This window comes from Nothobranchius furzeri, chromosome 12 (assembly GCF_043380555.1).
Source record: "Nothobranchius furzeri strain GRZ-AD chromosome 12, NfurGRZ-RIMD1, whole genome shotgun sequence".
In the NCBI taxonomy this organism is placed as follows: Eukaryota; Metazoa; Chordata; class Actinopteri; order Cyprinodontiformes; family Nothobranchiidae; genus Nothobranchius; species Nothobranchius furzeri.
In genome coordinates this window covers 67,223,461-67,250,789 of record NC_091752.1, presented here as the reverse complement: position 1 = coordinate 67,250,789, position 27,329 = coordinate 67,223,461, and the positions used below count along the sequence as shown (strand labels likewise).

Below are 27,329 nucleotides of genomic sequence, written 5' to 3'. Positions count from 1 at the left end.
GCCCCCTCACATCTATCATCACATCACCACTCAGTTGCTGGTGGGTTGTTGTCATGGTGATAGCCAAATTGCTCCCTTCACAGCTAATGCTGCTAAATTAAACTCACGCACTTCATTATTTGAAAATAATAGCGTATTAGTTTCTTATGTTATTCTCAAAGCAAAGAAACTGGTAACCAAAAAAAGTATGATTTTGGCTGCAAAATACATTTTCTGTTGACTTTGAAAAATGCTCTTGTAGAAATTATTCCCCTCCATCGATGAGCAACAGGAAAATTAGAACAAGAATTTCATACAGAAATGTTCAAGTGTCAATAACAGATGTATTCATCTGCCAAACATTTTTTGTTTTCATAGTAACTTCAGCAGCAGAGTGCATAGTAGATAAAACTCATCTTTCATCTCATCAATGGCTGGTATTTTTCGACAGGGAATTATGATTAATTGATTACGCCTAAGGAAAAAATAAGATTCTGATAGAAAAATGCTTTGTTATATTCAATATAACATCTAACCTAAATTTTACTTTGACATGTATGTCCACTTTCTCTCATAAAATATTTAATATGAAGCAGTTCCTTGCATTCATTTAGTTTGGATTTTAATTAGAAAAATAAAAAAGATTTTTGTTTAAAATTTGTACAATATTACAATAACATAATCGGCACAGCGAATACTCTTTACCTGTGCTACACATGGAAAGTCAATTTTGTATTGTTTTGTCAATAAAGTTTTGGGTTTTGAAAATCGCGCCATAACTGCAATAGCTAGCTTAACATTTAACCCCTTTTCAACTGCATCATTACCTAGTTAACCAGGTGAGTCACTGTTTCGGTTTAACAAATTGTACGGCTTGGAGTTGGTTGGTGAAAATAAACGTTAAAAAGCAAACGAGAAACAACTTTTTTTCTTTTTGATAATATTAATGTCGATGTTTGATACTTGTATGCAAGTTGTACGAACTGTTAGCTTATACAAGCTAACAGTAAAAAATGCAACAGAAGCTACCTTTTATCGACCAGTGCGGCTTTTAGTGTAAGCTATGGATTGTTTTTAATAGGTAAAACGTCAGAAACAATGAACAACACGGATGTTGTTTATGAGAAGACACACTTCAGACATGACCGGAAGTGGAGCGTCCACCTACGGCCTGCAGATGGGGGAATGCTGCTCTGTATGGCCTGTGTTATTGAAATGATCGAGACGCAAGAGATCCCGGTGAGAGAAAAAAACTAAACAATCCTTTCAGCTCTCCATTTATAGAAAAAAAAAATAACCAGTAACACTTTTTCGAGGTTGATTTTGTGTTTTTACTCATAATTTTATGTCCTTGGAATGTTTTAAAATCCACAAACCTTTTCAAATCCTTCCACAGCTTTCTTTTACATTCTGTTTGTTTCCCAGTCAGCGAGGAAGTCGTTTGTCTTATCTGCCCTTAGCGGGATGTTGAAAAGCTCTGCGGGTGCTTTGAAAGAGCTGCTCCGACAGGACCGCAGAGTCACTCAGCACTTTATCACCACACTATTAGGTGAGAAAGTATGCATCGGTACAATGAAAGGTACAGGTGGGTCTGGCAGGTGCGATCAGATCAGAAAAGCACTTAACCTTTATCTGTCATTTGTCATTTCTCTGGAGGCAGAAATAGTGCGTCTGAGCTCCTGGCCAGGTTCTTAGCTGTGTAACACAAGCTCAAGATGCCTGTTTTTATTAGCACGCTATGATGCAGTATTCCTAGTGCATACCATTTGCGTTTTGGACATTATCAGCTTATCACACGTGTGTGTTTGTGTTTTTAGCTGATACTTTTATCCCAAATTACTTAGGAATCAAAACAATGTGTGTTCAGTCATAACAGCTAAATCTTAGAGAACACAACCCTAACCACGAAATGAAGAATAACAACTAAGAAAAAAGAAAATGGATTAGTAATTAGTAATTTCTCCTGGCCCGTTCTCAGCCTGACACATTTCTATCATCATTACTCGGGAGTGCTTTTCAGGTGGTAGATGCATGTTTACATACTTTCCTGTGCCCTGGTGGGAGTGAACAAGTGTGTGTGTGCCTGTGTGAGAGAGTGTTTGCATTGGGCTAGATCACTGTCATGGTCACAGAGAGCAGATGAGTACTAGAATACTGTGGCCCATTTGTACAGCTGTAGGGTTTGAGGCTTAACAAACCAAGTCAAATATCTGGGTAGAGTGACGAGAGCAGATGCTGCCAATGTGGTGTGATTTGATAAAGTACTCTTCGTTATGTTTTAACGAGGGGATTATTTCTTTTATTTCAGTAAATGTGTGTAATCTGTCGTATTTAAATAGTTTCTGTGCCTTTTCCTTCTGCAGGTTTGCTTCAGACCTTGGAGGACCCAGTCACTATGGAGAAGGCAGACCAAGGTGAATAGATGCCCCGTTGTGCTTTGATTTGCGTCCCCCCTTCCATGCACAATTAGACACATTCACACCACAAGTACACCTACACGTTCTACCCATATCACATCACACCACACAAACTCACACTTCTATACAGTTGTCTTGTTAACACACCTAAACACGGTCTCTAAGCGTCTTAGTAAAGTTACTGCCAGTAACCGAGGCGATCCTTCACTCTAACCCCGGCTTTCCCGCGGAGCCGTCAGCAGCACGTTACTGCAGCAGCACGTCATAGCTGCTGATAGGAACCGCTGTGGTCAACAGAACCTTTTCCACTGGAGCCGTCGGCAGCGCGAGTCGGCCGCGTCTCAGGAGCAGCATGTCGCGGCCTTTACGCGCCGGTTCTATTTTCTACGCGCGACGTCTCTGAAACGGGTCAAGTTTGACATTTTTGGGGAAGGAAAGACAGGAAATCGGACGCAGAAATGGAGAGAAGCTCCCGAGATTTTCAGAATAAAGAACGTACTGCCTTCCGGTTGCTTTACTTAAAAAAAAAAGTTACTAACTGTGCGGCCCCGTGAAAAGTTATCACCTAGCTAGCGGTCTCCTTTGTTTTTCAGGTCCGTATTGGCGATTATAAAATGGACAGAACATTAAACACAAACCTTTTGGAGCCATGTTGTAGTTTTCTCCTGCTTGTTGTTGTGTTTACTGACGAAGTCACTCGTGTGACTTCGTGCTCTGTCGGTGACAGCTGCTCCCCTGCTGCTTCGCGTCTCGTGGGAAGGGCCAAGCAGCAGCTTACACGAGCAAGACGTGCTGCTGCAGTAACGTGCTGCTGACGGCTCCCGTGGAAACCCGGGGTGAAACTGAATGATGCCGTCGCATTACACAAGTACAGTTGCAGTCAGAAGTTCATGCATTCATCATCAGCATGAACCTCATATTCATTTGGGAGTTTTAATGATTAATTTGAGCTGTTCTTTGTTCAGAGTGGAGTGATTACACAACGTACAACTTTAATGGTTTTTAAAGCAAGCATTAAATTCATTAGCTTGACTTTACCCTGGAATGATTTTTCTCTCTCATAGGGTCTAAATTACACACACAGGCTAAAAATATCAAATGTCTTTGAAGTTGTTTGATTTTTAATCCTTCCAAAAGATTAAATCAATTATTAAAATACCACAAATTAATATGACTTTCATGTCTGAGGTGAGTATTTTGAACTTCTGCCTGCATCTGTGGATAGATCCTCATTTAGATCTGATTTTTGTTTAGTCCAAAGAAACACAGATTTTTGTTTTTAGTTCAGTGATGAAGCCTCCGTCGTGGCAGCTGAGCCCCGTTTTCTGGTTCTCAGACAGCCCGGGCTCTCTGAAGGCTCACAGTACAAAGATGTTTGCTAAGAGCTAATGAATGAGTCATTTTCTGTTTGGTGTCCAAGAATGCTTTAGAGACCATGTTGTTGTAAAAGTTAGTGGAGTATTAAATGTTTAATGGGTTTTTTCCTCTGTGCTCAGTTGATGACACAGTTACTCTGATCACATGCAATGTTAATGAAACACATTAAACAGCTGTATACTCTTTTGTTGACAGTTGAACATATTTTCAGATGATTGCATGATTTATTTAACAAACGCATCTCTTGGCGTGGTCTATTGTCTCTAAATGCACACATTTGTGTCTGTTTATCCGTTATCAGTTCTGGTTCAGCTGCTTTTAGAGCTGCAGGATGAGCTGCCCTTTCACATCGTTTTGGATGCGATACACAAACAGGTGAGGCAAACAGAACATGTTTACAGCAGAACAAAACATGTCCTAACACATTTGCATATGCTGGCACAGGCAAAGGCCCCAGCGTTTCAAAACATTTAACAACATCATCCTTGGGGGGCTTTGTTGTAAACACAGCAGACGCTTGTCTTCTTGCTGCTTTGTGTCACCTCAGGGAGACGATGGTGGAGGAGCATCCTTCTGCAGCCAGTCAAATATAATTATACCAATAATGAGAAAAGGCTGAGCACACAGGCCTCATTTATCTCACTGGAGTAGATGTAGATTAGAACACTTAAACACAGATTGGTAAATATTGCTAAATAAAAACAAAACACTTATAAAACGAATTAAACTTTCCTCCTTAATTTATAAATAAGAAACTAGTTAGTTTTCTTTTTATTTGCTGGAGTTTTATGATTCATGAAGCTGAAAGTTGATACGTTTGTTGAGCTTTTACTAAATTTAACTTACATTGTCAAAAGCTGTGTTTTTTCTATTTGATGAAAATGCAAATGAATTAATTAGAAAAACCCATTTGAGATTAAATTGAGGTAAAAATAAAGGTTTTAAAATCTAAATATTCATAAAGTGATCTGTTCTTCATATACAGAGGACCTGTGTGCATGTTCTGATTTGTGTCTGGTCTGCTCATTCAGACACTACTCGTTAGGGCTGAACGATTTTAGAAAAAGATAGAATTGCAATTTTTCCAGCAGAAACTGCGATTTTGGTTCAGTTCACAATTTTCTGCAAACAAAGGTCCGACACTAGCCCGCCGAGCCGTCCTGTAGATTAAAAAGATGGTCTAGACTCTAATCTAGTACAACTAATCATTCACATTAATATTTACTATTTAATCATACAATAAAAACAGTTAAAGCTATTAATATTTTCTCCCATTATTATCTTTTTTTATGTGTTTGTGAAGCAGCTTGTGATTTTTATCTAGAGAGGAGCTTTATAAAAACACGTTCTACTCCAGAAATGCACGGAGGAGATCTGTAGGTAGAAACAGCTTTTACATGTATTAAACACAGTTTCCCTGCGTTACCGCGGCAGGCTGAAGCCGTCTGATAGTTAGTCCTCACTAACGTCGGCTCCGTGAGAGAGACGCACGCATTCTGACGCCTTAGCTTGTCTGAGCTAACGTGTGCCGTCAGAAACATTCAAACCATTTTTAAAAGAGAAGTTCAGCTTTGAAGTCAACTAAAGTGCGCGACTCCGCGCTCGCGCTGATGAAGCATAATCCAAGCTTTAGAAATCAGCCTGAACCTGCTGATGTGGGAGGAGTCTCTCTCTCCCTTACTCAACTACGTTCTCTCTCTCTCTCTGTCCGGGGCCCACCTACGGTGCATTATTATCGGCTCTAGCAGCGCTCTGTGTGGGAACATGAAACAGGGAAATAACCTGAACATGCAGCTCTGGCAGCTGTGGAGTTGGGCTCGGCTCTGGACGGTACACCCCACCCCCCTCCTTGGCGCTGGCTTTTGCCGCTGCCATAACACAGGGGGAAAACCCTGGATGTAAAAAAAAAGTTACACAACTGATCCTGGATCAGTCGAAACCGCCAAAACCGCAGCTTTGACATTCACGTGATGGTGCTGTTTGAAATCGCAGTTTCAGTTCAAAAACGATAGATCGTTCAGCCCTACTTCTCATCTCTGACAAAATTTCTATTTAACTATAGTACATTCCATCCATCCATCCATTATCTGAACCCACTTGTCCACGTAGGGTCGCGGGGCTGGTGGCTATCTCCATCGGTAACTATAGTATATTGTATTTCTATATTACTTTGTTGTTGTTTTGTTTTGTTTAGCTGAGTGACCAGTTTAATGTGAAACGCTTCCTGCCTACATTCAACTTCCTGGGAAGCCTTCTGAAAACAGTCCCCAACGTGGCTCACAGCCTTCTGACTCAGTATGGTAAGACACGACTCAGTCACTCTGTAAACTGAAGCAGGCACAGGTCCACAGATGGGAACTTTATGGTTTTTATTGGCGTTTATCTCACTGGGCTGTGACTCGGCAAAGAAATTACGAAGAAAATTTGTGTGGGGGTTACCAAAAGACCTCAAATCATTTAAGTGTTCTTAACTTTCGTTACAAGTCGTGTTGTGGGACTTTTCAGCTTGTAGTTAGCATGCTAAGCTAACCTTTGTAGTGCTGGGCCTTATAGAAATGGTTTGTTTTAGAGATGTCCCGATCAGGGTTTTCTTGCCCTTGAGTTCGAGTAATTTTATTTTGAGAATCATCCGATACAGAGTTCCGATCCGATGCTTTGGATACATAAAAAGAATAAGTAAAGCGAAGAAACAGACCCAGAATGTTCCATGTTTTTTATTTAATTAACCGCTGATGAGCTTTGCTGCAGTGGAGCGCGGCAGACACGAACAAAAGACAGAAATTACCTGAGAGAATATGAGCGGACATGAACGATTGCGTGTTAATTTTATCCTTTTTTGGGTGGCGCCACTTTGAGAATGTTACTGTGGCCGAGTGCAGGGCGCAGCTGCCTGGAGCGCATGAATAATCAGTGCTCTGCTGCTCTCTTCCTCTCCACTCAAAATAATCCCCTGAGAGTCCATATAAATAATGTAATATAGGTAGAAACTGGATCTTTTTTCGGGCTCCCTCTGCATGTGTAAGTTGAGAGCTTCCCGGAAGCCCGTCATCCTCTATGGAAAACCGGGTTCCTCTTAGCTCTCCTATAATTTGAACCTTGTATCCAAGTTTGGATCGGGAAGTAACGCCCGATCTCGATCGAGTCTGAAACCACGTAATCGAGACCAATTCCCGATCACGTGATCGGATCTGGACATTCCTAATTTATTTGTCTTTTTGCCTTGAACAGACCCATTTGCACAAAATACCAGTTGGAACTTCAACAGCCATGCTTTTATTTGTTGTATAATTATTATTTTCTGATTCTTAATTTGAAGGCTTATACTACCGTAGGAAAGGAAATTTATTAGCACATAAGCCCCTCTTAGCAATTTCATCACCAACCGCCTCTCGGAGTTTGCCTTTGTCCACCAGTTACAAGACTGGCTGGGGACAGGTCTAACCTTGTGCTGCAAGATGAATTCTCGCCAGATTTGGAGTTTTCCAAACTCAGGAGATGCTGATGTAAGATGTGGGCTGCCATTATTGACTGTGTGTCTGCCTGTGGCCTGTCACTCACCAAGTACCTGCGGGCCTTTTGGACTGTCGACAGCTGTGAGGCTGTGACAACACTAGCCCAGAGCTCCCAACAGAACTCGTTCTCGTCCGATTCACTGTCTGCCTGCCTATCCATATGATTAACCCCTTCGTCTCTTTTCTCAGCCTGTTGTTTCCTCTTCATCCGCTAAAATTCAGAGACTTGAAGGCGTGCCACTCCCACGGTACCTGAATAAAAAGTGGACACAGGAACGATAAGGAGCAGAGAAGGAAGTAGAACTAGAAGGAAATGGCTCGTTTAAATTATTCCTCACAGTTGAATTTCATTAGAGATCACAACTTCAGTCATTTTGGCTTTTAGGGCATTTATTTTAAATGGAGAACATCTGTACAGACACTGGTATTAAGAGTTGAAAACATTATTTTCAATTGAGGGTAATATACTGGCGTTTTATGAATCCGGCAGTCTCATGGACGTACTGTAGAGCACAGAGAAAGGCTCCGTAGCGTAGAGTGGTACCACCTGATTAATGGGGTGGTATTAGAGCGCTCACAGCATCACAGTGGGCAGCGAGACACTAAGGTAAACGTTTCCCATCCTTGTTTCCAAAAGGAAAAGGGAGTCTTTGGTGTGATGTGAAATGTGCTGCTAAACAACACTTTAACCTCTCTGTGTGGGGGCCTTTACCCTCTTACTCCCGTTTTTTCTTTCCTTCACTCTCTCCTTCCCTCTGAAATCCCGGCTTTCTTCCTGACCGCCTCATATTTTGGTTTACTCAAACATGTCTGGCAGCCTCTCCTGCTTCAGATGGGTTTTGATCTGCCTGACGGAGCAGCTGGGCTTCAGCTCGGCTCTCATACACTGCCATCTCTTCCTGTTTTCTTCTGTCTTCTTCTCCAGCAGCTCTGTGTACTTCTGTGCTGTTTATATTTGAATGTCACTACTCCATCTTTCATTTCTTTAGCCACATCTATTTTTAGGATACACAGTCAGTAGTTCTCAGCTGCATCACTTTGCCTTTATTTGGTCATCGATTTGCTTCCAGTGCAGTTAGACCCCCATATGTGTGTTTAAAGGTCTCATTAACTCTTTATTTAGAGAAAGTTGCTGTGGTCTCTTGTATGAATGAATGCCTTGACTCAATGGAAAGCAGCTCTGGCACTCCTGTTTCAGGTGGTTAACGTTTGCTGGAGAAATGGGGGCTGAAAATGACAGGATTACGAGTCATACTCATGATATGGTCTCTGATTGACCAACAGCAATGTGACTCTTCAGCTTCCTGTGTTCACTCTTCACCGTTTGGCTGAAAAATGCAACACTGATGTTTAATCTCCTCAACTAACACAATACTGAACCTATTCCGCCCTGTTGTGATGTTGCTAATGCTAACAGTTTGCTGCTACTAGCTGAGATGTGCTCTGCTCTCTCCTGTATGCTAAATCAACAACAGAGTAGCCTCCTTTATAAGACAGACCATCGCGTCATTACAGAGTGATAAATACGAATTTGTGGGTCTCGTAAACACGGCAAGGAGCAAAGGGGAACTGTGATAAAACTGGATTCTGATGCATTTAGCCTCGTAGTAATATTGTCTCATCAGCCCCTCGCCTCTGACGGCTAAACGCGTGCCAGCCCTGCTAATCCCTTTGGAGCGACTGTGGGAGGCCCCCCCCGCAAAAGAGGGTGGTGCGTTAGTGACGTGTGCTGCGCGCCGAGTGCCGGCCGGAAGCGATATAAACGCAGATAAACAAGGCCTCTCACTCGTATCTTTAAACCCCCTACAACATGGCAAACTGGACGCACGCAGAGACCACGGAGCGTTTGGCCGTGCGAGCGGACGAACAGATTAGTCGTCTTTTTACGGGGACGGTGAGAGACAGCCAGCTGTTCGACCGAGTGGTGAAAACACCGGCTGAGCGGGGCGTCAAGCGGAACAAAAAGCAGGTCACATCAACGCTAAAGGTCCTGAAGAAGAAATTTCATCAGTCTGACGTGTCTTCCGTCTGACGCTGAATGTGCGACCCTGTACGTCACATGCGTGGGGGGGGGGGGGGCGCCCAGCGACCTCCCTTTATTCCATCTTGGTTTGAGAGGTGCCTGATCCCCAGGGAGCCGTGGCAAATCCCGTTTTGCAAATGCTATGGTCCTGTAAAACCAGCTATTGACCTTGATTTCTACGTTTCCCTGTGACGTAGAACAGGGATTCCCTAAGTGTGGAGCTGCCGCTAGGGGGTGCGCGAGGTGAAAAGTGTAATGGCTGCGGAGCTCAGAGAAGTCTGTCATATGTCACCATTAGCGTAGCCAGAAACTCATTTGTGGGTGGGCCTAAGAAAAAGTAAGTGGACACAATAAATGTAATTGAAAACAAGTATATTTTGTGTGTGTGTGTGTGTGTGTGTGTGTGTGTGTGTGTGTCCTCCGCATGTGCCCTAGCTTCATAATAATAATGCGCTCCGAGCTTCAGCGCTCTGGCCTGCGCACGCTGTCAACGGCAAGATATGTTCCGTATTTGATCATTTTTAACGATGTTGGAGAAATCTGAAGGTGGCGACTCATTCTGGCAGATTGTAATTAACACCCTGTCTCATGCAGGTGTTCTGATATTGTAAACCTCACACACACAACATTGTGGATGTAACTAAATAAATCAAGAAATGATTCCCATCTGAGCATTTTAGCATTATTATATTATTATATTAGCACACTGACTGTGGGACAGCATTCTAAACGTGTCAGGCTATTAACAGCGCGCTGAAGATCTGAAGTTCAGAGTGCGTCTGTCATCGCGGGTTTCCAGTCCGGCAGAAGCGTCTCGGGGGAGATACCCAAAGGGGAGGCGTGAGTGTTCAGGGACTGTGTTTGCATATAAACACTAGCTTGTTTGCAGGTTTGCCATAACAGCTTTAATTCATAAAAAAAATTAAGTTCTTTTCTCATATATTTTGAAAAGAAAGTATTCTTCCCCCTGTGGAGCAGGACCTTTAGTTATGGAAACTTACACACTCTGACATGACCTTGACTTTTTTGATACTTTAATTTTTCCTCTCGTACTCTTGCTTTGTGTTCTTTATCTGTTTTTCTTTCCCCCTAGTCTTTTTCTATTCCCTGTCACCCTCTGGCTTTTTATCTTCAACCTTCCCACACCTACCAGTGTCACACTTTATTTTGCATCATCACTGTCTGTGTGAGGCTTTTCTTTGTAGTCCAACTTTTGTTTATCTTCTAATTCTGAATCGTCCTTCTGGTTGACGGCATACCTGGAAACTCAGGTGATCTGCTCTTTTATCTTTTATCTAAGATGACTCCTGTTTTTCTATTCTTTTTTAAAGGGTGTGTGCTTTTAATACATTCTCTCTTACAGCCATTCTGAACTCCTTTAATCTATGACACAGATTTCATTTTCGACATTGGCTCTCTCTGTATTTTCTTTCAAGGCTGAAGTTTAACCCTGCTGTATTTCCACTGCTGCTCCTCCAGACAGGAGTGACACTCTTCGATACCATGACTACCAAGGACTGACCTCGGTTATTATTTTTAGTGTGAAAAACAAAATCTGATAAAACTGGATGGCAGAAACACTCACTCATTATTTGAACTGTTTATTCGTCAGTAGGGTTGCAGGGAGCTGGCCAGAGCATCATTTAAAGCTCCTCTGAATATGAAGAAGACGAGTCGTAATTGCAGTTGTGCTCCTGGCTTCTTTATTATAACCCGTGGGTTAGCACAAGTGAAGCAGGAAAGCAGCTGATAGACATGATTGCTCATGGGTGTGGTTTTTCTGCAGAATGACAAATATGACGTATGTATAACTTCACCTTATTAAATAACTAATACACATCAGAATATTAACCTTCTGCCTACACATCAGTTAATAACCATACTAAACAGTCAGAGGTCACTAAATCATCATCAGCTCACATAAAGCCACTATATTAAGCTTCTTTATGCCATCTACTTACTACCGTTGGGGAATCTTCTTCTGCGGTTTGGCATGCGTTTTCATTTTTATGCTGACGACTGTCAGATCTACCTCCCCCCTCAGTGGGGGGTCGATGGGTCAATATCAAAGCTTGTAGATGCCTTAGATCAGGGGTGTCAAACTCACACGGGGCCGAAATGAAACTCTGGGACGGAGTCGAGGGCCAAACTTAATATTTTTTTAAAAAGTGACGGCAAATTTGCACGTTTTCTTTATCAACATGTATGCAATTTTGAACCTTTAAATTTGGAAACAAACATATTTCTGCATTAACACTGAATGTGGAATAACCAAATTACACACGAGCAAGTCAGTTTTAAATAAAACACATCAGTGGTATTCACTACTTGTGGTATAATCAGCATTTTTAAAATCTATTCAGGATTTATGTTTTCTTGTTTATTCATTTTTCTTATTTTTTATTCTCCTTTTTTCTCCTGTAATACGTGTCATCGCTGCTGTGACGTCTAGCTTTCCCCACTGAGGAACAATAAAGGGATTTTCTATTCTATTCATCTATCTGCAGCCTTTCCACTTCCTGTTTACTGTAGGTTAAATCTTTTCTCACGGGCCAACAACAAAATAAAAATATCATTTTATCTTAAATGAAAATGCAACATCTCACCTGTTAACTTTCATGTTTTGGAGCAGAAAAAGAGCATAAAACCAACATATTTAAAGCTCAGTTTGCTCCACTGGTTTACTGTGATGCTCACCTGTTCCAGCCAGATACCTGCATCATGGGGTTGATCTGAGCTGAGGAGGAGACTCCTGTTGTTTTGTTCATCTTCATCATAATAACGACACATAAAAATGCTCCGCGGGCCGCATCTGGCCCGCGGGCCTTGACTCTGACATATGTGCCATAGAGGATGTGCGCTCCTGGATGGCTACAAACTTTTTACATCTGAATGATGCTAAGACTGAAGTAATTGTTCTTAACCCTGGCATGTCTACACGCCCATGCGATGCTGTGAATCTGGGCCCTTTAGCATCCAACAAGAAGACCACCATCCGAAATTTGGGAGTGCAACTGGACTCAGCCCTTAAATTCGATGCGCAAATCAACCAGGTTGTGCGATCGTGTTTTTTTGACTTACGTTGACTAGCCAGAATTAAGCCCCTGCTGTCCAGAGTACATCTAGAGACTGTCACACATGCTTTTGTTCTTTCAAGGCTCGACTACTGCAATGCACTGTATGCCAGCCTTAGTCAGGGTGCAGTAGCACGCTTGCAGTTAGTACAAAACTCAGCCGCTAGGTTCGTGACAGGCACTATGCACAGGAAACATCACCCCTGTGTTGGCATCCCTTCATTGGCTGCCTGTACAATACAGGGCAAAATTCAAGGTCTTGGTACTGGCATACAAGGCTTTACACGGAACTGCTCCAGCATATCTTGACAACCTTTTGCATAGGCATGCCCCCTCGCGGGGCCTTCGCTCAGCCGGCAGGGAGCTGTTGATCGTTCCACGCACTAAGTGCAGGTCATGGGGGACCGTGCGTTCTCGGTGTTGACACCTGCACTTTGGAACCAGTTGCCTTTGATGGTGCGTCAGTCACCCTCACTGGGGGGTTTTTTAGACTTGCCTTAAGACCCATTTTTTTGTCGAGGTATTCCAGGATTAACAAATTTTACCCGGTTTCGATGCCCCGGCCTCTTAATCTTTTTCAGGATTTTATTTTTTGCTTTTACTCTCCTTTTCATTGATTTTATGTTGGTTTTACGATTGTTATATTTTTTTCTGATGGTTTTATGTTTTTGTGTTGTGTTCTGCATTGGTCGCAGAAGGGGCTTTATAAATAAATGAAATGAAATGAACTGTTTTACCTTCAGAAACGTTGTGCATCAACTGATGCAATTAGTGACATTTTAGCATGACAATAAGGCGGAAAACGTCCAGATATCGGTCATGAATATCGGCCCAAACCATTGGCAGCACATATCGGCTATTGGCTGACCATGACCACTATGTACCAGCGTCGGTTTTGATCAATTAAAAAAACCATATCGCTCGACCTCTACTGCGAACATCAAGTCTGATACAGCTGAAGCCAGAGAGCAAGATATCATGATGTTACGGTCTTTTACATTTATCACACAGAAACAGTTGGTCTGTTTTGATCATTTGAATGATTAATGCTGTTTTTTATGTAAAGAGGCTCGTTTTGACTTATTTCTATCATTCACCAGTGCCTATGTTAGACCACCTGTGCTCAGCCCTGCTTTATCCAGATGAAGCGCTGAAGACTTCAGTCGTGTATCTGTGGCTTCAGCTGCTGGAGACATCTGGAGACGCAGCGGTCCAGTCCCTGCCTGTTGCCACAAGGGACAGACTGTGCATACTGCTGCTGCAGACCTTTGCCAATGCTGGCTTGGGACAGCTCATTAAAAACTGTGCTGGTGAGAAATACATCCCTTTTCCCCTCCTTTTATTTTCACTTTTTGGGGACACGTTTGTATCTAGCTAAGTAAAATCATTAATGAGGTGCTTTTTAAAGGTGTACTGTGCAACTTTTTCATACTTTTAACTCATTTTCTTGAGCCATTATGTGCTAAAATGACCCTTTACAGGCCAGAATACCGCACTTGTAACTTCTGAGTGCCGGTCCAGTTCCTGTTGGACTTAGTAAAGTGGAGCTGACATGCCCGGCCCTGAAGCCTGCTTCCAGCATATTTCCTGCATGCTTTGGATCACGAACACAGCTGATTTGTTTGATTTATAGATGAATCGCTCCTGTAGACACTAATGAAGGCTAAGGGGGCATTTCAGCGGTTAGATTAAGGTGTTAAAAAGATGAACACACAGCAAAGAGATACGTTTGAGGGTGCTAAAAGCAAGCTAAAACTGCATAGTATCCTTTTAATACTGTTTTCAGTGATTTACCACCTCTTCTAAAGCAAGTGTGTGTAGAGTTGGACTTGTAGGGTTTTCACTGTGAAATGAAATTAGTTTAATGGAAATATTTTATAGGTAAAAGTTATTTTATTAGTCTTTATCAGATCAAAAATGTTAATTCATTTGTCTCAAACTGTTTTCATCAGAAGTAAAACTTTTGGAGGAATGTGATTGACATTTTTGCACATTTAGAGTAAATAGTTTAAAAAGTTGCTAACAAACAAACCAGTGATGAACTTAGTAACACCTTGATTTATTCAATGAACATTTAAAAGTCTAGCATCCCTCACAGGATTTTCCAGCTCCTTTCATCCCAAGCTTTTAAACAAAGATATTCAACTGTTCCTGTTTCTTATACATTTTTCATTAGGAATTCGTAAGAACATCAACAACACATTAGACAACCAACAACAACCATCTTGTTTATAACATTTTACCAACTCACAACCCCCATGTCCACCAGTCCACTCAGGTCGCCAAGTCGCTTTAAGTCCATCCAAGCCAGGGAATTGGAAGTTGGATTATTGATCCTTGCTGATGATAGTTCCATATAAATAATGTCCAAATACACTCTAAGCCAGTGCACAAAAGACACGTTGTTAGGCCGTTTCCATCTTTGAGCTGTGATTTTCTTCATTGCAGTCAGTCCTGCCAGCCAGATGCTACTGGTTTTCTCTATGTGATAGTCATGAGCAGGGCTGCAACAACGAATCGATGAATTCGATGAAAATCGATTACTAAAAGCGTTGGCAACGAATTGCGTCATCGATTCGTTGTGTCGCACAACTCTTCCGTTGCGCGCAGACCAGAGCAAGTCAGATCAGCGCGAGGGAGAGCCGCAGATCAGCGCGAGGGAGAGCCGGTACCGGCAGATCAGCGCGAGGGAGAGCCTGCAGACTTGCGCTGCTGCGAACCGGTTCCACATTGTTGCACAGCGATCCAGGCAGCTGCTTCCAGCGCACGGTCCATTCTCAAAGTGGCGCAACCAAAAAACTATAATTAGCACACGATCGTTCTTGTCTGCACATGTTCTCTATTTTCTGTCTTATTTGTGCCTGAAGCGCTCTGCTGCGGAGCTCATCACCTGTGCTGTGGTGATTTCACCTCACGCAGCATCGAAAACGCGCTCTCCGCTTTGCGGTCAGGAGATCCCTTTGATCTGATCAAAAGTAACTGATGAGGTGAAAATGTAAGAATCCAGGCAACAGATTTTCTGGAGAATTATGAGGAGATGCAGGAAGATGAGAGACAGACAGGACAGGAAAATAGTTAAATAAAAACAAGAAAACAAAGTCAAATGTAGGTAGATTTATCTCCACTACACGTTTTTACCAGTAAAAAACAATAAGTTAGACACATGTCATAGTTATACATCTGATACAATTCAGATCACCTTCAAAACTCAGTCACACACCCAGGGCCGTTTCAAGACATTTTGGGGGCCAAGGCAAAATGTCTCCACCCCCCCCCCCCCCCCTAACTGGGCTCCCCAGAAGCCTCTGTGTAATTCATGCCCTCTCCAGTAGTGTTAGTTATACAGTGTTTATAAAAGCCCCTCAGACATTACTGACATGTTCTAATATATCAGATGAAAAACTAAATTATCAGACATGCTGTCTCATCTGCTTCTTTTCTAAACTTGCAAAAAGTAACAAAACCATTTGAAAGCCACTATTTGTGGATTATCTGAAAGTTTCCATGGAGTGTGTGACAACTTATTTTATCATTGATCCTATCTTCTAATCTCACAGCTGAAACAAGCATCCTTAATAATCTGTGCACAGGAAGCTTACCGATGCTGTAGTAAAACAAAAGGTATAATAATTTATTATTAATAAAACCTTGTTGCAGCACTAAAGCATAAAAATGAGATTTTGCATTAAATATGCAAAATATTTACATATGAATTGTTTTAGAGCCCTTTTATTGGCAGAATCTGATATTAATTTAGTTCTTACAAAAAATGGGTCCCAACATGGTTTGTGTGGTGTTGCCATAGTGTGACATCATAGGCACAGATCCCCTGTCCTCTTGTTTGGAAATGGAAATATGGTCACCCTACATTAAACAAACTGTCCACCCGGGCTTTTGCACTGCACAGAGACGCTTTGCTGCCTATGACTTCGAATGTCAGTTGAGAGTCAGTCTCATGCAGACTGACCAATGAAGAGAGGGCCTCAAGTTAAGACCCTCTCCTCATTGGTCAGTCCACACGAGGTGGGTCAAAGGTTACTCTGGGCGGGTTACGTGTTGTCAGGCATTCAAGTATTGAGTATATTTACTGCATATTACAGTAAAATATTCTGTATGTGACCACATTATGGTGATCCTCGGGTCGTGATGATGGAGCCCTTGAATATTGTTGCCCAGGGTACAACAAAGTGTTAATCTGGCCCTGGTTCCGCCGTCACATTCCCGCAGAAACTGGTTGATCACACCGGGGCCAGACTACTAGCATGTGGTTTTACAACCACAATGTCCTCAGAAGCAAAAACGCTTTTAAAAGGGAGGGAGGAGTCCTAACTGTTGCTGCAGGCGTGTTGTGTGAGAGTGCAGTTATATACTGGTTAATATATTTTTGGGTTCAGTTGCTTTCATGTGGCCTAATGTGAGTCTATTTGGGATCATTGGAATGATCAGCAGCATTTCTTGATGTGACTTTATGGCAGTTGCCCAGGGCATCATCGCAAGGAGAATGGCATTCATTTACTTTTGTTTTATTTGGTATTTTTTCAGTCAGTTTTGGAAATAGTGATCAATTTTGATTAATTCACAGCCTATGTTTAATTACATTTAAAATAAATGTCAACAGATGAGATCAAACAAAACAGATGAGAATTGCCCTTAAGCTGTTTAACTTGGACCAAGCATTTTAGGTCACAGATAGATGTAGCTTAGGGTCTCTGTCTATACACCTTATAAGACAATTTAGGTGATGGCATGTTGTTTTTCTGCTATTGAACTGTTTTCTAATAATGTTGTGATAAATAAAGTGAAGGAAGGAGAGAAATAACGTTTCCCTAGCAGTTTTTAAAAATTTCCCCATGTAATCCGATTAATCGATTAATCGTGTCGAGACCCCATCCGATTAATCGATTATCCAAATAATCGTTTGTTGCAGCCCTAGTCATGAGTCATAATTTAATAAGTGAACAACAGGATCCAATGAGAGAGGGGCACCACTCAAATCAGTAATCCAACCAAATATTTTAACCCAAAGGTCCTGAACTCCAGGACGTTCCCATGCAACATCAACAAACTGATGCAGCACCGTTTTGTATCTAATTATCGGTGTTAAATAGGCTCTATGACAAATGTTCATGTGTATATAGCGATGATTGGAGTTTTACCAGACTGGAGGTCTTATATCAGGTACTGGTACTGGGGAAAATTGAGGAATCTTGTTACAAAACATTTTTTTATCACTGTCACTTTTGAAGAGGAGTGTGATGCACACAGAAGGCATACACTGACTGAAGATAAATATTCTGCATTGCAAAAAAAGTTTCTACCAAATAAAAGATCACCCACTCTAATATTTTGTTGGACCGCCTTTATCTTTGATTGATACACATTTGCTGTGGCTTTGTTTCGATGAGCTTCTGCAATGTCCCCAGATTTATCTCCATCCAGTGTTGCATAAATGTCTCACCAACATCCTGCATTGATGATGGTGGAGTCTGACTGCTGCTCAAACCCTTCTCCAGCACATCCCAAAGATTCTCAATGGGGTTAAGGTCTGGACTCTGTGGTGGCCCATCCATGTGTGAAAACAATGTCTCATGCTCCCTGAACCACTCTTTCTCTATTTGAGCCAGATGAATCCTGGCACTGTCATCTTGGATGTTATAACATCAGGGAAGATGGAATAACCTGGTCATTCAGTATATTCAGAAAAGTCAGCTGACTTCATTCTTGGAGCACTTCCATTTGCTGAGCCTAGACCTGACCAACCGCAGCAAGCCCAGATCATAATACTGCCCCCACAGGCCTGTACAGTAGACTCTAGGCATGATGGGTGCATCCCTTCATCTGCCTCTCTTCTTACCCACCATCACTCTGGAACAGAGTCCATCTGTACTCATACATTCATTCATAAATATATACATAATTATTAAGTACAATACAGGCCAAAAGCTAGGACACACCTTCTCATTCGATGTGTTTCCTTTATTTTCAAGACCATTTACATTGGGACATTCTCACTGAAGGCATCAAAACTATGAATGAACACATGTGGAGTTATGTACTTAACCAGAAAAGGTGAAATAACTGAAATCCTGTTTTATGTTTGATTTTCTTCAAAATAGTCACCCTTGGCTCTGATTACTGCTTTGCACACTCTTGGCATTCTCAGTGAGCTTCAAGAGGTAGTCACCTGAAATGGTTTTCCAACAGTCTTGGAGGAGTTCCCAGAGGTGTTTAGCTCTTGTTGGCCCCTTTATCATGGTCATGAAAGTAAAGAAAACACATTAAATGAGAAGATGTGTCCAAAATTTTGGCCTCTACTGTAAATATTGTATATGTTAACATTTAATATGTTGTGTTATTTGATGATTTGGAAATCGATGCTCCTATTTCTTTCTAAAAGCATGTCTGTACTGGCTTTATGAATAAATCCCTTTTAAAATGGCATCACAGAGAATCTTAATTGACTCATTTGTATGATGCAACTAGACTAGACCTCATTTCAGCTTATATGAATATTTTATTACTAATATTTCAACACTTTAGACACTTTATTTAATTAGAATATCGGTTTGACTTAATACCACCAATTCATTTAGATTTTTCTGGGTTTAATTTTGACTTAGTTAAAAAGCTGTGAAACTGCAAATCCGTCTTATATTTTTCAGGTTAAAAACGTTTATTTGCAAGACAGAATCCAGGAGAATTGTTGTTGGTCTCATAGTAAATCTTTTGCGTACATTTAAAACATTTTCTTTGTTGTTGTTTTTTAACTCCGTTAGGTTTGCTCTGGCAGCTGGTGAAGCTGGATGAGGCTGTGTCAGTTCTGATGAACCACCCAGGCAGTCAGATCCTGTGTGATGGGAATGAGAACATGCTCGTCAACAACAGCCAAAACCAAGAGCAACCGCCTGCTGACCATTGCCTCCTACCCCTCCTTCTGAAAAAGGTCTCTGTCTAAACATCCTGCTCCCACTCCTAAGACCTGAACCCTCACATGGACGGAAATCATAACAAAATGCTTTAGTCCGGGATTAATGGGGATTTAGTGTGGGTTTTACCCTAGACAAATATTTGTGCTTCATGTCTGGGAAATCAATGTGCAGATCAGATTTGGCTGGATTCTCTCAGTGATGACGTTAATGGGTTTTAGTTCACCAGTTTGTTGCTAGGAAGTTAAACTGAATAATGAGCTAACTACTCTGCCAAAACACACTTAATTCAGCCAAATAAACCCTTACATGAGTCCATTCCAGCAGCATAGATGGTCTTAGATAAACCCTTCATGATGTTACCTACTGGTGTGTAAACTTGAGTTCAGCAGTTGGCCGTTGCCCTGTCGGCCTTTGTCAAACCAGAATTGATCAAATTTGGACAAGAAGGGAAAGAAGGATTTTCCGAAAAGTTGAAAGATTATTTGGTTTAAAGCAAAGTCTTCAGAAAACTTTCACAGATTACACTTTTTGGGTAGAAACACTACTGTTGTGCAAACGTATCCATTAAGACCATAATGACCTAACAAAAAGCAACTGGTTGAAGTAACAAAAGTTAAATCTGTGAGTTGTTTTTATAAAAATATGTCATGAACCACTTAATAGATTTTAATGAATTTCTGCCAAACTAATCACTGCATGCACATCTACTACTGAGTCACCTTTGGAGTATGCCCATCTCCTGGTAACAGCTGTTACTCCGTTTCACATATAGTGAAACCTTAAATGTGGCTTGTTTGTAGCTGAGAGTATTTAAAGGTGTCCTAGAAAAAAACTTTTTTTTTACAATTGTAAACTTTTCTTTGAGCCTCTTTAGAGCATGTAGACCTTTGTTGGGGCTCTCAGTGACCCAGGAGCCCTGATAAATGAGCAAACACTCATACAAACAATAAATATTAAATTAGCTGTTTGCTGATTGGCCGTTTACCTCGATGGCTCTGTGACGCTGCCAGAAGCTAGAATCTTGGTGTACAGGTGTGTATCCGAGTAACTAAATGAAAATCCCTCACCTTTTGGCAAAATTTGCTGTTTTGAATCCATAATGGGTCACCTACGTGATTCATGCAGATCCGATTATTTTGGGGGGGGGGGGCTTTTACAGTTGAACTAGTTTCAGTGCTGACCACGAGGGGAAGTATTCAAGAGTAGTTTTAAGAAGTCCCCAACACCACCAACAGTTGTCATGTCCCATGGCTTTCCTCCTGCATTTGACCTCCAGTCGTCTCTCTCAGCCCCATGGACTTGGGCCCTGGTTTGCTGATTGGCTCCCTCTCCACTCCAGTCAGTCCGTTCTACACAACTGAGAGGAGCAGCACCTTGCCTGCTGCACCAGCTGCAGACCCAGAGCCTTTTTGAAGGAACAGTTCTCCTCACAAAAGAGGGGACTCAGAGATAGTCTGATGTTCTTCCAGGCACTACTTTGTTCCTGTAACTCATAATCTAACTAGAAGTACTGGTCTGGGGTCAGTTGTTGCGTTTAGTCCATTTCAGCTTGTATGGTCTAAGGCAGGCGTGGGGAACCCTGGTCCTCGAGGGCCGGCATCCTGCACGTCTTTGCTCCAACACGTCTGATTCAGTGGTTGATTCACCTGTTCAGCAGCTCATCAGGCTCTGCAGAAGCCTGTTAATCACCTCCTTCCTGATTGAAATCTGGTGTGTTGAAGCAGGGTTGAAACTAAAATATGCTGGATGCTTGATGGACCAGGGTTTCCCACCCCTGGTCTAAGGCTACTTGAAACTGTTCTTTGCCCAGAGGACTTATGGCTTATTTATGGTTAGATTTGTAGTATACGGCTAAAGTTTTGCCCCAGTAGCTTTTTGTTTTGTTCTGTCATCCTTTAAAAGTTTGTTGGTTTCCCTCCTGCTGTTAATAGAGAGGCGCTTTTAGTTTTCCACAGGTAAATAACCACCACTATTCAGTTTAAAGGCTTCCCTTTGTTTGGAATAAAACAGCTTAAAAGGGTTAAAATGAGTTTTGATCTGTATTTTATTTTACCTTAATATTCTGTGTTCCCCGCCCCTGGACCTCCTAGACAGGAGGGGGTGTAACAACAGTATAAATACATCTGCCAGAACCAACTTTTCCTGTCCTTCAGTAAGGACGTTAGCTGTACCTCACACTAGCGTTGATAGCAAACTAGAACATATCAGGACCCACTGCAGTTTGCTTATCGCCATGGAGTTGGAGTTGAAGATGCCATCATCCAGCTGCTTCAACCAACCCACTGTCATCTGGACAAAGCAGGCAGCACTCTCAGGGTCATTTCTCCAGTGCATTTAACACAATCCAGCCTGATGTACTTTGCCAGAAACTCCAGAAGACACAGGTGGGGGCCTCAACTATCGCCTGGATTAAAGACTACCTGACAAACAGACAGCAGTTTGTGAGGCTGAAGAACTGCACATCAAACCAGGCAATCAGTAACATTGGAGCACCACAGGGGACTGTACTCTCACCACTCCTTTTCACCCTGTACACCTCAGACTTCCAGTACAAATCAGAGACCTGTCATCTACAGAAATACTCAGATGACTCTGCAGTTGTCGGGTGTATCAGAGATGGACAGGAAGCTGATTACAGAGAGCTGGTGGAGCGCTTTGTGGCATGGTGTGGAAACAATCATCTGACCTTGAACGTGAACAAAACAAAGGAGATGATTTTAGACTTCAGAAGAAACAGGGTGGAGTCAAACACTGTTTCCATCATGGGAGAAGAAGTGGAGGTGGTTGAGGAATACAAATACCTTGGAGTTCACCTGGACTACAGACTGGACTGGAGAAAGAACAGCGAAGCCGTTTACAAGAAGGGACACAGCAGACTGCACTTCTTGAGGACGCTTAGGTCCTTCAGTGTCTGTAGCAAGATGCTGCAGATCTTCTACAAGTCTGTTGTTGAGAGTGTAATCTCTTCAGCCATCGTCTGTTGGGGTAGCAGCATCAGAAGCAGGGACCTGAAAAGGCTCAACAGCCTAATAACAAAGGCTGGTTCTGTTCTGGGGACGACTGTGGAACCAGTGGAGGAGAAAATGCAAGGAAGGATTCTCCAGAGAATCAAGAAAATGATGGACAACCCTGAGCATTCTCTTCACAAGACTGTCCGACAACGGAAGAGTGTCTTCAGTCAGAGGCTTCTTCAGTTTGGCTGCAACACTGACCGCTACTGGAGATCCTTCCTGCCAGCAGCCATTGTAATATACAACAACTCTTTGATGACTTTATTAATATTATTCTGAGCTACTACAGCAATCAATTTCCCTCTGGGATTAATAAAGTATTTTTGAATTGAATTGAATTGAATTATGTGGTTGGCGTTACCACCCCCAATGTTTATATATACCTGACATTGAAGTGGTTTGGGACATGCTAATGTTAGGGGGTGTATATATACGATAAGATGTTAAAATAGCTTTTCTCAGAATGAACTGTTACTCTGTGGCCATTACAACATAAATGTGGTTTTAAACTTTAAAGGGGACATATTATGCAAATCTTGCTTTTTGCATCTTTTTGTGTTGCCATGTGGGTTTCTACAGCCTCTGTAATCATTCCAAACATGAGTAAAACCATAGGCCTCCACTCCGGATGTGGAGGAGCAGCAGCTCTACTCTGAGCCCCTCACCTCATGACAGCCAATCAAGGGATCAGTGGGTGTAACCAGCAACAGCTTGTTTTCCTTAAAGTGACAAAGCCCTGAAACGGCTCATTCTGGAAGGCACGAAAATGCCAAGAATAGAGGGCGAGATGGCTTTGTGTGAGATTGTTTTAATGCAAAAAGTTTCATGAACATGTTTTCTTTTGACCATAGAACTACTTAAACCTGTTTAAAGAGCTATAATATGTCCCCTTAACTAACAGGTACCAAATTGCTGCATGTGCTGTGTTAACATCACTCACAGTTGGCTGCCTGAATCTTATTTAAAATAAACTCTTGGAACCTAGACAGTAGTTTTAACTCTCTATCCAGTAACTTTGGCAGTGGTAAAACCTTAAAACGTTCAATGTTTTCAATGTGTAACTTTCTGATAAAATGTGTCTTTCAGTTGCTGCTGAGTGGGGACGAGACATTGCAGGTCACCAGTGCAAAGTGCATTGCTGCCATTATGGTTCATTCTCCCAGTCAGTACAGTACTTTCTTCATCAGGGCTGATTTACCTGGTAAAACACACTCAGAATCAACAGCCATCAAGTCGGATTTGTCTTATGAAAATAACTTTTTCTGACATCTTTATTTATTTATTTGTTTTGTGTAGTTATAGGTTGTCTGTCTTACATTTTCTGTACTTTAACAATTCATGGACACATTGACTTGTTTTGAAAGTAGTAACAAAGATGCGGAGGAGTTGTATAGGGCAATACATAGCTCTATCGTCATGATGCCGTTCAATCACGAAAAAATATTTAACAAAGGCCCCCACCTAATGCTAATGGTCATAGCAAGATGGTCTCCGATGCACCGCCTCCGCTGCAGTCCTGATGTAGGTACAGTTTCCTGAACTTGTTTTTTGCGTGTGTTTCTTTTTCTCGAAGGATTTCTGTTTGACCGTCTGGCCGGTTGCAACACTGAGATGTTTCTGTGGTCAATCTACAGCTGTCTGGTGCTACTAACTGAAAATCCGCTCTTCTTCTCTCAGTGCCACTCTGTCTATGGTGAGACTAAAGTTGATTTAGAAAAGTTTACCAGGTCTTTGCGTACTCCCACTCCCACTGCCGTTATGAACCGTAACAGAAGCTTCTTGTGTTTTTCTCAAATATACTCTCAGTAGTTCTACCCACAGAGAGTGCTCTAAATAAAATCTTATTGAAGAAAAAACAAAGTCTCAGAAAGAAACTGTTGAAAATATCTAAAACTGATTAGCTTTTAGAGTTAGCCCCATTCTAGATGTTAGTCAACATTAACAAACACAGAAAGGTTACAACTAAAGATATTTTACAGGTATTGAGCTAAAATGCTATGTGCTAGTAGCTGAGAAATTTCCTCAACACAAACTGAGGGTGGCAGATAGAACAACATTTCTGTATCATGTAAGATAATGTTAATCCAAGATTTTACCAAAACGACCAACCCCCCCCCCCCCCCCCCCACACACACACACACACACCCACCCCCCATTGTTTCTGTAGATAGGGTTATCTGTCACGCCCTGTCCTGTCTTCTCTTAGGTTTTAGTCGGTGTCTCCGTTAATTGCTCCCACCTGCCTCTTGTTTCCCAATCACCATAGCTCCCGCTCCTCGTGTATTTAAACCCCTTCTGTTCTGTGTTCCATGTCGTGTCATTGTTTCAGTGTCCAGCGTGTGTGTTCAAATAAACCTTTGTTAAACGGACTCACCTGTTCGCCTTGTTCCTCCCCGCGTTTGGATCCTCATCTGATCACCGCTCCACTCACCAGGCACGCACGTTTGTGACATTATCTTAGTTTAAACTGGCATATGTGTGTTTTCTTCATTTACTTCTTGGCTGTAATAGCGTATTCTACTGACATTACCCTGCAGGTGCTGCTGGTGGGTGGCTGGCAAAACAAACAAACCACATTTACCGTTTTGAGTAAACACGGACAGAGCTCTTGGACATCGATACACACAAGTCAACAGAAACAAAATTCAAACGTTTATGCTCAAGCAGTTACTCATTTCTTGTAGTGCTCAAGTAACATTCTAAGTTATTTATTTACTCCTATCTATTTGTGACACTTCTTTTTACATACCACCCACCTCTGGTAAAAAGCCTTTTTCGTCCACGTTTGGATGCTGTTTGTTTGAGACGTTCAGCTGGACCCCCTCATTTACACCGCTGCCCAGGGGTGGACTGGCCTATCTGGCGTTCTGGCACTGTCCCGGTGGGCCGCTTAGCCAAGTGGGCTGCTTGCCCAGCTTGGGCCGACACTACTCCACAGTTGGTGATCTGCAGAACGTTAGCTACATGGTAACCCGAAGCGAACAGTTTTTCCAGGCGTTTTTAGCAAGAAAAACGCGGTAGAGCGATGACGTAGGAGTTGTTTTACCGCGTTAGCATGTAGCTAATGTCCCGCTGATCCCCGCCTGTGGAGAATAATAATAATGCATTGAACTTATATAGCGCTTTTCTAGACACCCAAAGACGCTTTCCACACACACACATTCACACACTGCTAGTGATGGTAAGCTACTTGTAGCCACAGCCGCCCTGGGGAGGTCTGACAGAGGCGAGGCTGCCATTTGGCGCCGTCGGCCCCTCTGACCACCACTAACACAGGCAAGTTGGGTGAAGTGTCTTGCCCAAGGACACAACAGCAGGATACCCCTGGCGGGAGCTGGAATCGAACCCATGATCATGAGGCAATCTGCTCTACCACCTGAGCTACTGCTGCCCCAAATGAATGAGCTGACCTGGAAGGCCAGGGCTCCCGGTCGCAGCGGTCTGGCCCTGTTTGTAATTTAACAGTCCCAGTCCATATTAGATCTCACATTCGGCCTAGAGATGAGCCCGCGGGCGGCAACACCCCCCACCCCCACTGCGCTCCCAATGGGGAGGGCCGACTGAGGGCAGACGATCCGTAAAAATGCCAGGGCCGAATTTTGTTCCCAGTCCACCCCTACGGCGCTGCCTCCTGGATAACTCCAGATCTGAGAGTGTTGCTAGTATCTGCTCATCATTCTCCAACTTAGGACCTTTCCCACTGGCAAAATCTTTGTAACAAATATATACACACCCCTTGACCTGCTCCACACTGAAAATCCACTTTAAAACTGCGAGCGCTTTGCTTTGTCTCGCTTCAGATTGGCCCGTTTACCTTACCAGCTGTTTCATCTCGTCATTGACCTTACCCAGCATTGGAAAGAGGATAAAAAATGTCCCCTCTGACGTCCGATCTGGGTATCTAGAGTCCGATTAACACCTCCCCCAACAGCCGACTTTAGTGCCTGCCTTCCCATGTGACCATATTTAGGAGACAAAACTACAACTTTCAGATGAGTGGAGTGACTCATAACCATAGGCAACTATGCAAAATATACGCTTGCTTGTCTAAAGCTACATCCCACGATGCATTGTGACGTTTTGACACGATCTATTTTTAGTTACTCCAGAATACGCTGTTCATGTAAACATCAGGCTGTGATGCAGCACAAAGATGATCTCACTGAGTATCACAGCTTTTAATACAAAACAGCTTTTAAGTTGTGAAGAGACTCAATGAAGTATTTATATATGTAATAATTGTCATAAAGCGTTACAGCCAAAGAGTTTATGGTGACATAAACAGTTAGATTTACTTAACAGAGATGGTAAACAGACCATACCATGACTAATAGCCTTCCAACTGAGCAGAGTCTCTGCTCGTCGCTTCTTATTTCCACAAAAATATCCCCTCAAAACTACCTCAAAGATAAATTACTAGCAACTTTTTATTATTTGTAAATATGTTTAGCATATTTTGAGTTAGTCATCCTTATTCATTTTTTATTGGTGTTTACTTTATTTGCTGATATTTTGGTGGAAGAAACTGTTAGTCTGGTGGTTCGTATTGTGGCAGCTGTGGTGTGACTGCCTCAAGGCAACAGCTGGAAAAATGGTGAGAAGAGTCTTTAATGAGTTTGTTTTTAAATCTTTTCTTCTTCTGAAAAGGTTTGATGTGGTAATGTCTTCTCGTGGGGACAGCAAAAGATCTGTTCTGCAGAAATGATGAATCTGTGCAGAGTTTTTGTGTGCAATCGTACGCAGTGTGGCATTTAAAAATGTTCTCCCTGTTAAGTTCCACTCTTGTTTACACTCCAAAGGGACACTTAGGGACAACTCCTTATTTTCACTCTCCATCAATCTTTATTATTCCAGTTTAGTGATTAATGTAGTTTAGTCATCAGGTTGATAACCTTCAAAGTACAGAGACAAGATGTTAAACATCACATAATTTTACATAAAATACAATAAACCAAGAACTTTCCAGACTAAATCTTCCTACACTAAAAGTGTAAATGAATAAATTAA

General features: G+C 42.1%; 1 protein-coding gene across 1 annotated transcript in view; it reads left to right on the top strand.

The window, feature by feature from the left end:
- The first annotated feature begins 750 nt into the window (after positions 1-750).
- The window catches only part of LOC107372781 (meiosis inhibitor protein 1), a 134,539-nt gene continuing 107,960 nt past the window's right edge, over positions 751-27,329 (top strand). Inside the window, 10 exon segments of the mRNA XM_070542860.1 lie at positions 751-818; positions 1,061-1,218; positions 1,405-1,528; positions 2,343-2,393; positions 4,075-4,148; positions 5,968-6,073; positions 13,483-13,692; positions 19,159-19,325; positions 23,409-23,523; positions 23,896-24,015. Of these exon segments, the coding sequence (XP_070398961.1) occupies positions 1,078-1,218; positions 1,405-1,528; positions 2,343-2,393; positions 4,075-4,148; positions 5,968-6,073; positions 13,483-13,692; positions 19,159-19,325; positions 23,409-23,523; positions 23,896-24,015 (1,108 nt within the window). The 5' untranslated portion in view covers positions 751-818; positions 1,061-1,077.